General features: G+C 32.6%; 1 protein-coding gene across 1 annotated transcript in view; it reads right to left on the reverse strand.

Annotated features, from left to right (window-relative positions):
- The window catches only part of LOC129224279 (transport and Golgi organization protein 6 homolog), a 73,785-nt gene that overhangs the window by 1,616 nt on the left and 55,618 nt on the right, over positions 1-16,551 (reverse strand). Inside the window, exons 14-17 of the mRNA XM_054858710.1 lie at positions 12,006-12,116; positions 9,574-10,143; positions 8,576-8,762; positions 5,348-5,502 (exon numbers count right to left, since the gene is read on the reverse strand). Of these exons, the coding sequence (XP_054714685.1) occupies positions 5,348-5,502; positions 8,576-8,762; positions 9,574-10,143; positions 12,006-12,116 (1,023 nt within the window). The remainder of the gene's footprint in view (positions 1-5,347; positions 5,503-8,575; positions 8,763-9,573; positions 10,144-12,005; positions 12,117-16,551) is intronic.

Genomic DNA, 16,551 nt, shown 5'->3' on the forward strand with positions numbered 1-16,551 from the left:
TTAGAAAGTAAAGATATTTTTGCCTCCAGAAATTTATGTAAAATTTTATTATTATTGTCAATTGGAAGGCTAAGTGGTAGTTGTTAAAATTAGTCGGTGGATCTGCTACTACATGTTTAGCCAGATTGAGGGAAATGCTGATTCAACTTCTGAAAAGAATTATTTGAAAAAAATTTGTTTAGATGACAAACTTAAAAATGAAGCTTTCATTTGAGTTGGAATTTGGCTGGAAGGAAACAAACGATAGCTATTGTGGGTAATCATTCTTCAGTAGACGCTTAAAGTGGAGTTCTAAAGCCGCAATCGTTAAAAAATTGGACCTTAAAAATATTTTGAAAGTATAACTTAAACAAATTACTTTAGAATATTCTCCCATAGATAACAATACCTTTGGGCACCACCCTCACCATTATTTTTACTTTCTTCTATGTATCTAATAGGGCTCGACCGATGGCATTTTTTGGCTGATGGGCCAATGCTGATTGTTGGCCGATTGTTTTCTTCTAAATGGCCGATGGCAAAAAAAAAAAAAAAAAAAAAATCTAATAGAAATAAATTGATAAGATTGTCAGGGATTTAAAGGATCATTGATTCACTTCACTTTACTTCCTTTCTACGAATAAGGAATTGTGATCACCAAAGAAAAAAAAAATCAGATTTTGACCTAAATTTCTATTTTACGATCACCCAATTTAAACTTCACAAGTTTTTTCGACACATCTGTACATGCATATGTACCTAAGAACATATAGATGATCGAAATATCCATTTTGAACGCCTGCTTAGTTAATTATCGCAAATTCTCTTGTGATGTCTTCATGCGCATAAATTTGCGTCACTCAAAAACGTTATGAAACAGTAAATTGTAAACTCATACGTACGTAGTATGATCTAAAAGTTCGAGGACAAGTTGTATTAAACCTTACCCTAAATAGTTCTCATTACCGAAGTACATCTGTCTACAAAATAGTCACCTTGAACGAATATACACTCCTGCTTACGTTCGTATATTTTTTAGGACTCCAGGAAGACAATTATTGCAACCTCCTGTAAGGCCTCTTGCGCTGCTGCTTTAACTTCATCGTGGGGAAGAAGGCGACTTTCATGTTGATGATGCACGTTTTGATTGGTCAATACTCTGATATGACAAACAAATAACATAACGTTTCATCGGACTTAGCTTCGTCTGACTTTTACCTGTTCCCAGCAAAAAAACATTTGCATGGACGCCGCTTTCTTCCGTCAGGAGAAGATAAAGCTGCATCACAGAAGGTAGCGAAAAGTGGCTCCCAGGAGTGTATCCAAAAGTTATATGAACACTGGCAGAAGTACTTTTGAAGGTGGATGTGCTTCAGTAATGTGAACTATTCTGGGTAAGGTTTTATACAGCTTGTCCTCGAACTTTTGGATCGTACTACGTACTATCTGTATAGAGTGTAGTTATGCTTCTCCTTTTTTTACTGCTGTATGATGAAAGATACAGAACAACAGCAAAAAAAAAAAAAAAAGAAAGAAAGAAAGAAAAACAAAGAGACTGTTTAGTAACCAATTGATTTGTTTTTTTTTTTTTTTAAATTGAACACATAACTAAGATTTCAGTAATATTGTATGGTTTTAGGTACACTAAACATGGTTAAAAAACATTAAATTATGTTGTTTATTCATTCAAAAAAAATTAAGAACAAAACTATGAAACTGTCAACAAATTACACAATTAAAGTGGAAAGATTGCACGTAGACATTTTTTAGTCATCAAATTAAACAAAAAAGGGAACAGATAAATTACAATATTAAATCATAATAGGAATGTTTTTATACTTATTTAAAACTTATGAATAGAAAAGTTTGCAATTTTCATAAAAGCTATAACAGTGACATAAATTTTGCGGAAAAAAGAAATAGCCATGAAAAGAGCGAGGTTCTTAAAATGCAACTACAACAAACAAACTCAATATTTACACCAAGTTAATAACTGCATACGTATACTACTTGATCTGATGTTTGCACACGTAATATTGAACAATTTGATTGTTTAATCTTTTACGAAGCACTAGTGGTACCTGCACGGCTTTGCCCGTAATAGAAAAATCAAAAGGTCTTTTAGTTCGCCTGTATATTTACAAATAATGTATGGTGAATTTTCTCGCCAATTGGCTTGTACCCATGTTATGGTTCCACATTATGATAATTTCGTATCTCGCCAATTGGCTCGTTTCCATGTTACGGTTCCACCTTATGATAATTTCGTAATTTACTCGTCCATCTTATGAAAATTTTGTTCTGAAAATTGGAATAAAAAAAGAACCACATCGAATTTTTGAAAAATCGCTTCGAAGTGCAGACCCCCATGCTACAAACTAACTTTGTGCCTAATTTCATGAAAATCGGCAGAACGGTCTAGGCGCTCTGCGCGTCACAGAGATCCTGACAGACAGAGGGACATTCAGCTTTATCATTAGTAAAGACTACAAACAAGTTCAAATTAAAATTTTCAATTTAACAATAATATTCTGAAATTCAAAAAATTGCATAGTAGAAAATCCTTGAAACTTTTCTATAGTGTATTATTAAAAATATGATGAAAACAAAATTCATTGATTTTATATAAATACATAAAAATAGTTACTTACAACAGAAACAAAATTGATCGCTATTAATGATGTAAAAAAGATGGTGCATTACGAAATATAGGTGAAACAAGTACAAGAAATACGCAAAATGGCATTTCTTGACAAAAATAAATAATCGCTAAATATTTAAGAAATGCTTGAAATGAGAGAGTGGGTTAGGGGGGGGGGTCACCCTCTGATTTTGGAGTAACTCACAACATTAAAATTCGGCCCCAACTTTGGCCTCGTTTTTTTAGTACAGAACCGCGACCACCAACGCCTCGGAAGAGTTTCTGAATCTACTTCAGCACTTCCGAAGAAAAAATTCAAATGTCTCTTTGATTTCCAAATTATGTCACCATTCAAAACGTCTTATTTCTTACATTAATGCTGTAAATTCTTCCTAAACAATTGATAAAGCTTGAATAAAAATCTCTAATTTTATGAATGGTGTTAATTTTAAACAACTCAGAAGTACAACTAGAGTTTAATTTCAGAAATTGAGGGAGTGGGAGGAGGGGCACGCAAGTGTTCTCGGAAATACAAAAAATAGTCGTAAAAAATAGAGTTCAAAATAATCATAAACATTGAGCAGAAAAACCCTTTTAAAACTTGCACCCGAGTTTGTTTTGACGTGCAATGGTGGATTTAAAATATAGCAAATGTTGCAAAAGGCCCCATAACCATAGGGGCACCATAGGAGTTACAAAAATGCTTATGATAAATGTTTTACAACTTCTGTGATAGAGGAATAGGGCCCCAAAATGTATTTCGACGGGTCTCAAACTTGTAGCTCCGCCGAAGCGATATAGAAAAGACTGCATTACTGTGATTCATATTACAAATATCAAAAAATTACCTATGGTTCAATGAGAATCTAACAAAATGAAACAAAACAGGTTTTGCCATCTCATATTTGTTTCAGTGGTCTCCAATTCGCCAATATATCACCAAATGATTGTCAGTCTGAGACACTGTATTAGTTCTGCATTGAAATAAGTAATTAATAGCCACAAAAAATGAGTAGATAGGCTTTTTAGAACACCCGATCGAAAACAAAAAGGAAAGTGCACAACTGGAATGTACGCACACCCCACATGCGAAAATTTAGCCTTCTACAGCTTACCATTTTTGAGTTATGACTGATAAGAGATACATACGTACATCCAGCTGCAAGAAACAACGCAATAATTAACTTGTTTGGTACCTGAATGCAGTATTAAAAACTCTTTCAGGGGTGACTAAAATAGAAATTCATACTGAAATTTAAGTAAACAATTTTACATAAAAACAATAACTCCCTTTACTTTGTATTAAAAAGTAAAACAAAGGTCCTTTTTTTTTCAAAAACATCGGCCAATTCCATCGGCTTTTCGATGTTTTTTAAGGCTAATGGGCCGATGTTTCCTTCAAGTTCGCATCGGCCGCCGATGCCGATGACTAAATTGTTGAACCATCGGCGCCGATGCATCGGTCGAGTCCTAGTATCTAATACATAGAAAAAGTATTGGACTTGTGAAAATTTTAGTATTTTGACTTGCTGAGGTGTGCTGATTCCATTTTGTCCATTTCTGGAAAATGTCTGTCTGTCTTTCTCAGTGTGTGTTTATTGTGTGACCAAAAACTACCACATGAAATTAAACGAAATTTGGTACACTCATGTGCCCCATGTGAACTGGTACCAATTTCTCCAAGGGGGTTGGAGCTATCAAATGTTTTCTACATTATGCGTGCCTGCTATATCTCAGGAACTAATGGACAGAATCAAACAAAATTTTGTCCATATGCTGATTCAATTTCAGTTCTGTCGGAACTCAAAAGGGGGTTGAGCAATCGAACGTTCCCATGACTGCTATAACTCAAGAGGTAATACAAAGGAATGAAACAGAATTTTTTCGACAGGTAGACCTCAAAGAATACAAGAGTTTATACTACTTTGGCATCAATAGCTCAAAAGGGGGTGATGTAATCGTACGTTCTTTTTTGTACATTTCAAGTGCTATATCTTAATAAATAACGCTACGTTTTAGATGAAATTTAGAATAAATGTTAACCTGCACGGGAACAGGCGCCAATTCAATTTTGACTCCAATCTCTCCAAGGGGGGTCATTTTTTATGAGAATAAAAATAGTTAATTTAACAACAAGAAATATAAATCATAAAATATTGTCACTATTTAATTGTTGGCAAATGATCAGAAAAATCTCAATGATTTAAAAATTTTATCGTCGTCAACTATTTGTTACTGTGCGCAATTGGAGAGGCTTACAATAGCAAATAAATTCGTTTTTCAGATTTCAATTATTATTCAGTCTGATTAAACCGTTTTTTTTTAGCTATTAAAAATGTACGTTAAAATATAAATTAAACAATACACCTTCAATTAACCAGAACCTCAGGCTTTTGAGACTCAGTTTTTGGAAAACTCTAGAAGTTTTAAAAAACCAAAAACAATATTTATTTTACCTAATATAGGTATGAAAAATTGCACAGTATGTTGAGATTTCACTAAAATAAAAGCTGAGTTGGAATTACTCAAAGTTAATTAATACAGCTTAGAATGATAAATGTGTTATTTGAATTTTACATTGCATTCTGAATACACTAAAGATAAAGATTTAAACTTTATAAAAAGACAATGAGATTTTAGCATACATTTAAATATTTTAACTTGTTACTTATTAGCAAGACACTTATCTTCATTGTTCACAAAGAGCTATACACTCATCTTACTTACCTCTTGCAGCCAGTGGCCTTCAATGTTAAATTTTAAGTGAAAACATGCTTCACCCAAGTTTGAAAGACTGGAAGATCGTACATTTGGATCTGCGCTTTTTGCTCCTACTAAATATGCATGCAATAACTGCTCCCTATATTTGAAAGTTAAATCACCTAAAATTATAAACATATGGGGATAAAATGTTAATGCCACTTTTTATTGACCATTTTTATTTCATTATCATTTTATTACAGGTAAAAAACTAATGCATTATATATAATAGATATTGACATGTAGAGAACATAGAAAAATGAATAACAATATTTAATGTTATGTGATTTCCTCACAGAAAAAGACAGCCTCTTTCAATCTGTCTTCATGCACGAAAGAAAACGATTAAATGATTTTTCAACAATCACACTTTGTAGTCGTCCTGATATTCGTGATTTTTAGCTTTTTGTCCTGATTTTTTTTAAATCAATTTTTAGCCTCCCAACAGGTTTTCAGTTTGTCAATAAGGAAAGAGAAACCTTAATTTTAACTTTTAAAGGTGGAAATTACTGATATAAGGATTAAACGTCAGTAATTGATATTTTGCCACCTTGTTGATTTCTATAATGGCCAATTTCAGCCTATTAATCAGCTGAAATTTTTTATAGTAAAATTATTGTTGCTTAGAACAAGAGTTTTTTTTTTTTTAAATTAAAATTACCTTTGCTTAGTACTACAAAATATGCTGAATGAATTTAATACCCTTAAACAATTGTTCTAAACTAAAGCAGCCGTGTCTGTATTTGATTCAAAATTTTCAAATAACGGTAGGGGTGTGACAAATGCATTCATTTTTTTAGACAAAAAAAAGGGGGAGGGAATGACCAAATCAGGGGTCTGGCCAGAAGATATTTGCGTCCGTTAACGGACCCTTCACAAAAATCTGATCCACCAAAACGGACCTTTCACAAAATCCTGATCAACCAAAACGGACCCTTCACAAAATTCTGATAAACAAGATCAGATCTTTCACAAATTGTTTATTGAAAGTGCAAAACTGAAAGCAAAATAACGCATATTTCTGTGGTGTATAAACTGATAATTTTTGGAACCTTTTTTGAAGTCAAATTAGAGGGATCAGCTTATACAAAATGATAAATAATTGCTACTGCCAAATATATATAATGCTTGTTGTTTGTTTCTTGGAAAGAAATTAACAGCTGAAAATAAGTTTTGGTCTTAAATAATTTTGTTTGTTTGTTTTATCACAGCTAATTCTCAGGTGTTGTTGTAAACTTTTCTGAAAAGGCATTGGTAAGCACTTTTCTCCCTGTTCACGATTTAATAAATAATAATAATAATATATATCTGCAAAATGAACTTAGAACTGCAAAGGGATAGTAAGGGTGGGGAAAAAATATGATTGCTTCAGATAGGTTACCAACTTAAAAATTATCACCACTTAGCGTCTGGCGTTGAACCTTTATAATGACTTGACTAGAAAATATTATTTTACCAGCTTGTCAATCTTTGCGTTTTTATGGTGCGGTGAGGATGTTTAACTGTTATTTTGGGAGAAAATTATATGGGTTTGATTTTTCGATGGTAACAAGGATGATTAACTTTAAATTAACTCTTTTATTTACCGTTTTTCCCTTAGGTACCTACATTTTGAAAAGTGCAATCTTTTTACATCCGATATGAGAATTATATTTTATTCTTTTTTCAAGCTAACTTCACTTTATTAGGAAACAAATAAATGAAAAGTCTCTTTATTTTTGTTACAACGCTTATGTCAAGTTTTTAAAGTGAAAGTATGTATGAGTCAAAAATTAAAATGCTGAAGCGTGGTTTTAATTTTATTTTTGCTTCAACTGTGTCGATAGGTATTAATGATATGCTTATCATAGGCCCCTAAAATGTGATTCTGAAATACTTTTATCAAAATATCTCTTTTCAAACCATTTTTACACTTTTGATGCCTTCTCTTTGAGAATTGCGATCTCTTTGCATCCGCTATGGGAATCCAATTTTTTGAATTTTTGATATTTAGTACGCTTTGTTAAGAGACAAAAAATTAAAATATCCTTTTATTTTTGTTAAAATCATGGAATTTATAAGTTTTAAACGAAATTCTATGCTTTTTAAGAGAGTCTTGGGTCAAAAAAGTTAAATGCTGAACCCATCTGATTTTTTTTTTTTTTTTTTGTTACACTTACTTTAAATACTGTGCAGAAACATTTCTAGTATAATTTAACGTTATGTAGAATGGTAGATAAATATTGATACTTGAGAGAGCGATGCCCCCCCCTCCGCCAAATATTAGAAAAACACTCCAGAATAATATTCTCGACATAGAAGAGGAACCTCAACTTTAAGTTTAAATGGTGTAGTTTGTGCCATCATTAAATTCTAAAATTTCGTTTCAACAATTTTTTTTTTTGAAATTATTTGATTTTTTACAAAATTAATTCATTTTTCAAAATTATTTAATTTTTCACAGAAAAACGGACCTTGTGAAAAATCCTGGGCAGACCCCTGCAAATAAATTACTGGGAAAACTCAAAATGAAAGTGAAATTTCAATGGAAAAAGGGACCAGATTTTGAAAAAAAATGAACCTTTAAGGAATTGGAACTAAAAAAAAGATGAGTTGGGAGCCCTGCATTTTGCATTGGTCTTTTTTATGCCAATGTTTCAAGTACACACAGAAATAAATTAAAAAAAAAAAAAAAAAACCACGCACCCATAAACTAGATTACAACACTCACATTTTCATTGTGATATATGGAAATAATATAGAGTCAATATTATGTATCTATTCTGTATCATTGCATAAACTTCAGTAAGTTTACGCAATGCAGTCAAGTCCAAGTTAACTCCACTTCTGCATAATGCTATAAAATGTTGAAAATTTCCCGGAGCAATACTTAAATAATAATTTTTGGTTCAGTAATTGACCTTTCTCATCAGATATGTCCATTACTAGTAGTGCCGTGGTTGGGGGGGGGGGGGGCAAAAATTACTAGGAACATTGGGGAACACAATTGTTTAAATATGCGCCTGCTTATATGCACAACTCAAACAGTTTGCCAAAAAACTAATACCAGAATGTATTTTTTTTTTTTAAAGTAATTTAGTAACTAAAATGAGAAATCATAAAAAATCCATGATTTAAAATTTTGCATTCTAGATAGAGTTCTTTCAAAAATTGAAAAATTGTGTTGAAATCAATAAAAGATTTAAAGTTATTTACCCAACATGCGACAGATTTTAACAAGAACCTCTCCCATTTTTATGATATAGTCACTGGATTTTTCTTCGGGATGTAACAAGCACTTTAAAGCAACAGGAAGTACCAAATCTGTATCAATTTGAGCAAGAATGGAAAGTGTTTGGATGGCTGATAAATAGATGTAAGAATCTTTATGCTCTAAATTTTCCTGAAAAGCAATAAATTAAACATTAAACATCAAGATATTATTGGAATTATTTTGAAATTATCAAGTTACATAGTGAGATGCAATTATGCATTATTAAATCTAAACCCCACAAATTTTCACAAAGAAAACAAATTGATTCTTCTTATTGCTCAAAAAAGCTATTGTTGATTAGATTTACAAATATTATATGTGATGTCTATAAACTGTGATAATCTTTATTCTAACCTGTCAGCTACTTAATGATAATGAAATTCTAGATTGTGCATCAATTTGCAAAATTTACAATTCCTACCTAACTAAACTTAAAATGGTGGGGCCCAGCAAAAGTCAAGGAGTAAATATGTGATCTATCTGTAGTTGGAACAAACCTAACCTGGCAGCATTGTGAAAGCTACACAGGTTTTAATAACAGTATTACGAGACTGTCAGGTTAGCTTTGCTTCAACCATACGGCCGCAATACTAATTTTAAAAAAATAACACATAAAGATAGATTATCAAAAATTTCGAGCATTTTGTGTTGTCCATTATGATTTCAACACGTCCTGTCAAAAGGTAGGGAGTGAGCAAAGAGTATGTTATTTATCAGCCATGTTGACCTTTATATTTCTGATGCAACTGTAGTGGGATATTATGTCATTCTGAAACTCCACATTTTTTTTTAAACTGCCAGGTGTAATATGTGGTCACACAGTTTGCACATGCACAGCACCCCCCACTGCCAAAGTACCAAAATAAATGAGCAAAAAAAATGCCATTATTTTATAGTTAAAAGTTTATAAAAAAATCTACTTTCAGTATAAGAATGTTACCTGTAATAAATTTAAAATTTCTTCCTTGTGAGATAATGTTTCTTCATCTTTTTTGGAAAGCAGTTTTCCAAGTGATAGAATACCATGACCTCTTGTAGGAATGCAATCATCTTCTATGTCAATCATTACAGACTGAAACTCAGTAGACTTTTGAGCTTTAGCTTTTGATTTTCCACCTTTTTTACCAGACCGGGAGGGTTTTGTTTTAGATTTGCAAGGTGAATTACACTCACGTGGTTGCACATCACTTGCTTGGCAGCTTTTATTTGATGATTGCTTTAAGTCTTTGCTTTCTGAAGATTCTATGTCATTGCATGAAGTTTCTTCATTGGAGTTACACTCTGTTTTAGAATGTTCACCTAACACTTTTGCAGACTCAGAGTTGTATTTTGAACACACATCTTTGATTATTTCAGCATAACATTCACTTGTTGCTCCTGCACCATGAGTTGCAACATATGCAAGAATATTGAATATTACTGCTTTCAGGTAAGGCTCAATGTTACAATCGTGAAGTCTTTGCAACCCTGGAACACATTTCTGAAGAGCTGCCCAATCATCTGGAGTCAGCTGAAAGGAAAATTATGTTGAACATAAAAGTTTATTTTGAGTTGAATGTTCTGAAATAATTTTCAGGGTGGCGACAGATCAGGGAGATCAGGGAAAAGTCAGGGAACTTTATTAATCAGGGAAAAATCAGGGAAATATCAGGGAATTTTGAAAAAATAACAAAAAATCAGGGAAAATTGATTTTATGAAGAAAAAAAATTTTTTTTTAATTAAGTACTCCAATTCCCTACGCATTTTCCGCCAGTTATCTGTTCAAAAAAAAAAGTAAAATTACTGAGGTGCGATTATACACTGCCGCATATTTGTGCATCTTTTTTCCTCAAAGTCAAAGTATTGAATCATGCTTATTAACCACAGGATGAACTTGCTAAGATTGCTTCTGTGTCTGTTAGGTTGTTTATTTTACCTTAGCTAGAAATTTCCTTTTACGCTTTCAATGCTACGTAAAATAAACAACCATACAGGCAAAGAGGAAGCCTTCATTAATGTCTTAGCTCCGTTGCCTTTATTCCATTGTCTCGAAGTAATTAAGTTCTGTAATCACGATTTCAAGAAGAAATCTTTGGTTTTTGAATTAATACTATAAAAACTTAGAAGTTATTACTTCTTTGGGTTTTTAATTTAATTGCTAAAATTGAACTTTCAGTTAAAAAAACTTTTTTTTGCCGTTATACTATTTGTTGTCACCGCAGATTATAAAGGTTTTCTTTTCTTCAGACTTAAGTATTTTTTAAATTTTATAACCAAGTTGTATTCTTTTGTATATTTTGATATTAACTAATTGCTTTTTTTCCCTTGCATTCAAAGTTGTTTGTTACAAAAGCAATCTAAGATTTTTTTTTTCGTTACATACTGAAATCATTTGAAATAGAGTTAACTTGTGAACTTAAGTAAATATCTTTATTTTTTTTATTGTTAAAATGCTGTATTCATTCATTAAAACCTATGTTCTTGATTAGAGAAAAGCTCCCTACGAATGGATGTCAAATGGTTTCATCTGTTTTGCATAAATCTGTCAATTAGTTATATAAGAACAACTACATTACTTCTATTCTTTCACTATTACTTGTTATTCTTGCAACAATTATTATACTGTTTGAAAACTTAGTTCAAAATAATTTCAATTACTTTTTAGTTCTATCACAAAGACACATATATGTTTTTAAGAGTAATTTTAATAGTTTCTTAAAATTCTTATGCTAAGTGGTTTCTGGAAGTAAAGTATTTTTTTTTTTTAATTTTTCCTGTAATCTTTCCATGTATAAAAATTTAATATACTGTGTTGTAGGTTTTTCTTTCCTTCAAAAAAAAATTGTCTTTTTTTTAACCATTTTATTAAAAAAGTAGCATCTTTTTAAAATATATCTTTAGTTCAACAACTTTACACAACTTAAAATGTTTAAAATACTGCATTTAATACAAACATACAATGAATTTCAATAGAGCAAAGAAAGAAAACCATTATCATTGGTAACATAAATCAGGGAAATTTGGTGAACTTAATCAGGGAAATCAGGGAAAAGTCAGGGAACTTTTTTTCACAGTTCCTGTCGCCACCCTGATTTTGCAACATGATAAAACGTTGCTTGTAACATATACAAAATTTAAAAAATAATAATTATAACAATCCTAATACATTGAGAGCAAAAACATCAATTTAACAAAAGCATTAACGTCACATCTCTGTTTTTAGTAAGTAATAAATACTAACAATAATATTGTTCCTGGAGAACTTTTTCTTTCATATTGAATGCAGTAAAAAACTTAGTTTGATTTCCATCAATTTGAGACTGATGTAAACATTTTGGTTTAAGGCAAATGTTCAAAAATTTTTTGAAAGTATAAGGAAGAATAATACTTACTTTATCATCAATCATTAGAAGAGAATTTAGAAACATTAGAACTGTCATAATGATGTCTTCTCCCAAATATGCATTTTTTTCATCATCAGCGTGAGAATTTTCCAGCAAGATCTAAACAGATAAACACTTTAAGAATTTTGCACACATTTATGCTGCATTATTGATCTCATCATAAAAATTCATAGCACTTATAAAAAACATCTTGAATTTTAAATATTCCTATATATTTACCAAAATTCAAATTTTTAATAGCATAGATAGTATGCGAAACAGAATTCCGCACAAGAAATCAGGAAGAGTTGGGAGGAACAGGATGGCAGTACAAATAGGGCAGCTACATTTATGATGCAATAAAACATAAAAAATCATTTCAACTTGTCCAGTAGGTATTGCAGCTTTAGACTCATTCTTCTTTTAAAATTCAAATTAAAGGGAAATGTAACAAGCTGAGCTATTATTCTAACTAATGAACAATTTATGCAACAATGGTTAATGATACATAAGAAATAATTATAGAGTTTTAATATAATAAATATTTTTTTGAATTCCAAAAAATCGTACAAATTTTTTAAATAGGTAGGAATGAACATGTAAACAAGTTTATTATTTTTATTCGAAACCTTCTATAGGTAACACAAAAATTTTTCAATCACTAAAAATACTGGAAAAAAAGTTTTAATAACAAAATAATTTTTCAAAATAAAATAAGCTTCAAACAAGCAGCAACAATAATGTAAAACTACTAGTGGCGCCTACTCCATGGGGCCTGAGGGGGCCCGAGCCCCCTCAAAAATATTTTTGAGGGGGCAGAGCACCCCCAATAAATCAAGAAAAGTATTAGTTATATTATGTTTTCTAAACTCATAAATTTCTTTTATTTTCCTTGTTTGAAGATAGTTTACCTTGTAAAATATATTCAGTACTGAGCTAAAACAAATAATTATTATGGTAGTAAGCAGGTTAACTGAAAACAAGTAGTGTGAATAATGATGGTGTTATAGTGCTGCAAGCACATTTAGAATTTGTCCTAGTGCGCGAACTTACAGGTCAAATTTGTTGCCGGTGGGCAGCGTTGCGGCGAGCTCATCTAAGTGTTGCTGATCCGGAAGAAATGTATGAGGGTTTGATTTGTATATTAAATGGGAGGCGTGATAGTTCTCAATACTTTTGGGAATCCTGTTTAAAAGAAAAACCTTCACAATAAAATGATGATCTTTCGCTTCCTCAGAATCGATGTATACCTAAGTATGAAAACAACGAAGCCAGCTCACTCCACGCTTTCAAAATCCCAAAGGAGTATTACAAGGCACTTTACATTGAGATTTGTGAAATGGTGCAATCTTGCATTATTGGGCGGTTTACATCAACTGGACTCACACTGATCATTGCAGTTGAACAAGAGTGTTTGCTTTTATTAAACAGAGCTGAAACAAATTTTGAAAAATCACATTTCAAAAATAACCTAGACATTGAGAGACTGCGTATACACTTGAACTTTGTTAGCCGGTATAACTAATGAAAAAACAACTGGTCTTAAGAAAAACATGCGTAAATTAAATTGCCTTTTTACGAAAATACTGTGCGTGTTTATTTATTTTTTCCCTCTTTCAAAGCCAAAAAATATGTGTCAGGCTTGTCGAGTTTTCGGGGTTCTAATGTGATTATATGACTTTGAAATGCTTAAAAAAAACTTTAAAACTCACTATTTTTCATCTCGAATTTAGAAAATTTCCCCCGGTTTACCCCCTTCCCCCATTTTTTAAAAAGTCGGCGTCTCTAGGAGTGCCCTTCCATTCAAGTAAATTGTCCTTCTTACCTTATAATATCAGTGCCTAGCTACGGCACTGCACGGCTCCCCATAAAATAGAACAAAAAAAATCTCTAACTAAGACAACTGATATGATTTAAAAGTTGAACCAGAAAATTTGTAAACCAATTTTTAGATTCTTTTACTTTGAAAACACCGTGTCACATACTGTTTGTTTGTTAAAATTATACACACCAGAAAATATGGCATTTTCAAGGCACAAAAATCTGACCTTTATTTGGGGTGTGGGGTCCTCCAAGGGATTATATAACTCCCTAAACCCCCGATGATGTCCGCCCCCCCCCCCCAATAATTTTTGCAAGTCGGCGCTTTTGAAAACTACTGGTGAACAGCAAAACATCTAAGCTGATTTTTATTTATTTTACTAGCTGCATTGCACGGTCTACCTCGAAAACAAAAGTTATGTCAAGTGACACATGTTTAACAATCAGACTTCAATTAGGAAAGAAAAAAAAAATACTGTAACATTTCCCGTCAAAATAATCATTCTTAAAGAAGAAAATGGCAAATCAAAAATTCCTGAATAAATTAAACGCAACCTTCCTGATTATCTTCTGCTGGCAGTACAAATAAAAAAAAGGGAAGATGAATAATCAAATAATGATCAAAAAGGGATATTTTTACCTCAAAACAAAAACAATATTTTATTTATTCAAAGTCGAGAAAAAAGAAAGTGGTAACCTTCTGGATGGTTTTCACGCTAATTTAAAATGCGATCCTGCAAACGATAATTTTCCAACATAAAATTCTGTTTCATTAGGCTTAAAAATGCTTTTAAATTTTCTCCCAGTGAATTTATAGCCTTGGTTTTTTTTTTTTTTTTTGAAATTCAAAGGAATTTAATCAATTTCAGGGGTATTTTTCACGGGCTTTTCAATGATGCTAAATTTGAACTGATTGGATAATTATTTTGGGTAGAAAGAGCCATTTAATGCCATTTTTGTGTCCTAAAATAAAAATTCAAATGGTTCGGTTCTTTTTCGGCTTTGAAAACCCCCCTACATTCCTTCTCGTGTGCCCAAGTGCATCCCTGCCAAATTTGGTCGAGATCGGATGTAAACTGGATTTTTATAGGGAACATAAATACACACACACATATAAATACAGTGGACTCCCTCTATCTGAACACTCTCTAATGTGCACACCCCAATATTTTTAACACATTTTGATGGTCCTAAGTCTTCCCTGGGCAAATCTCCCCCCCCCCTCCTTTTTTTCCTTGACTGATGAGAAAAATGTGACACATAGTGCATCACATATTAATGTATGTAACAATGCCTTTTTTTAAAGTAGTTAATACATGTGCGTGAATTTGGTCATTGTGTTTCTGCTTTTCATGATCAGGCATGCTTGGGGTCCCTTCGTGTTTCTTGTTCCGAGCGTCATAGTAGTTCTGCCTTCGGATGTTTTTCCGTACTCGTCGGCTTCCCGATTCGTGCCGAACATGGTGACAGGAGGTGCGCCAAGGCAATGCTATGCTCTAATTGGCTGAGGCGCGCCTCGCGCTGGTTCCGAATTCATTCAAGGCATTAGCGGCTCGTACAGCAGGAGAAGAGTAGATATAGTGGGGAGATCGTGGGAGCTGGTGGTGTTGTGGCATAACCGCTGGGTTGGCGTTTTTTATGAAAATTTACAGCAGGTGAGCAATGAACCTGACGTTGAAAGCTGCATAACCTAAGCTAGCCCATTGCTGTGCTGTGGCGCAGTGGAAGCGTGCTGGGCCCATAACCCGTGTTGGGGAGATATTATTAAATTAGAAATTCTCCCCAACAAGGGTTATGGGCCCAGTCCCTTTCCTGTGCAGACCTAGTGAAAATATTTTTGGATAAGACTAGGAAATGATAAAGAGTGTACATGCATCTGTAAAAAGGCGGGGTTGTACTGCTGCCAAAAGTACATGTACCGTTGGATGATGTACATTTCGATATTTTTCAGAAATTTTGAAAATTTTTTTTGGAAGCTGCAAATTCGATGACCCATCTGAAGATGAAGTTATTGGAATGTTGAGATGGGGGGCGACCAAGATAGAAGAGACTTAAAAGATTTTACCAAAATTCAAGAATACTAAAGTTTGGGAAAAAAAAGAAAAATGGCAAATTTCGCGATTCAGATTGAAAAGCTGAACAACAAGAATTACCTCGAATGGTCGACGAATATGAAGTTCCTTCTCATGGAACGGAATGTATGGGACATTACTAACGGAAAAGAGAAAGAACCAGTCATTAATGAGAAGACGAATGTAACAGAAAAAGACGTGAAAGAATTTATTGTGAGGAAGCGAACTGCAGTCTCTCTAATCTTCTTGAATATTGAACAAAATCTAAGAAAAATAGTTGAAACTATAGAAGATCCATGCGAATCTTGGAAGAAACTAAAATTACATTTTTTTCCGGAGAATAGATGTATAAGTATGCAACTCTTCATTGAGCTGAATCAATGCAAGAAAGAGAATGGAGAAAAGCTAAATTTATTCGCGGCGCGTCTGCAGAGAATTTTCGACAAAATCAAAGTTGCTTATCCGAATTTCCCGGAGGACTGTATTTCCTTTAAATTACTGCAAAGTTTACCAGAAACGTATGATCATCTAATTCAACAGATTTTGATGAGGAAAGATGAAGATTTTACATTCGAGAAAATCCTGGTTGATCTAATTATTGAAGAAAACCGTCAAGAAATGAAAGAAGAGAGGACAAATGAGATGCAGGTTTTCCAAGTTAA

Source organism: Uloborus diversus, chromosome 1 (assembly GCF_026930045.1).
Source record: "Uloborus diversus isolate 005 chromosome 1, Udiv.v.3.1, whole genome shotgun sequence".
Classification (NCBI taxonomy): Eukaryota; Metazoa; Arthropoda; class Arachnida; order Araneae; family Uloboridae; genus Uloborus; species Uloborus diversus.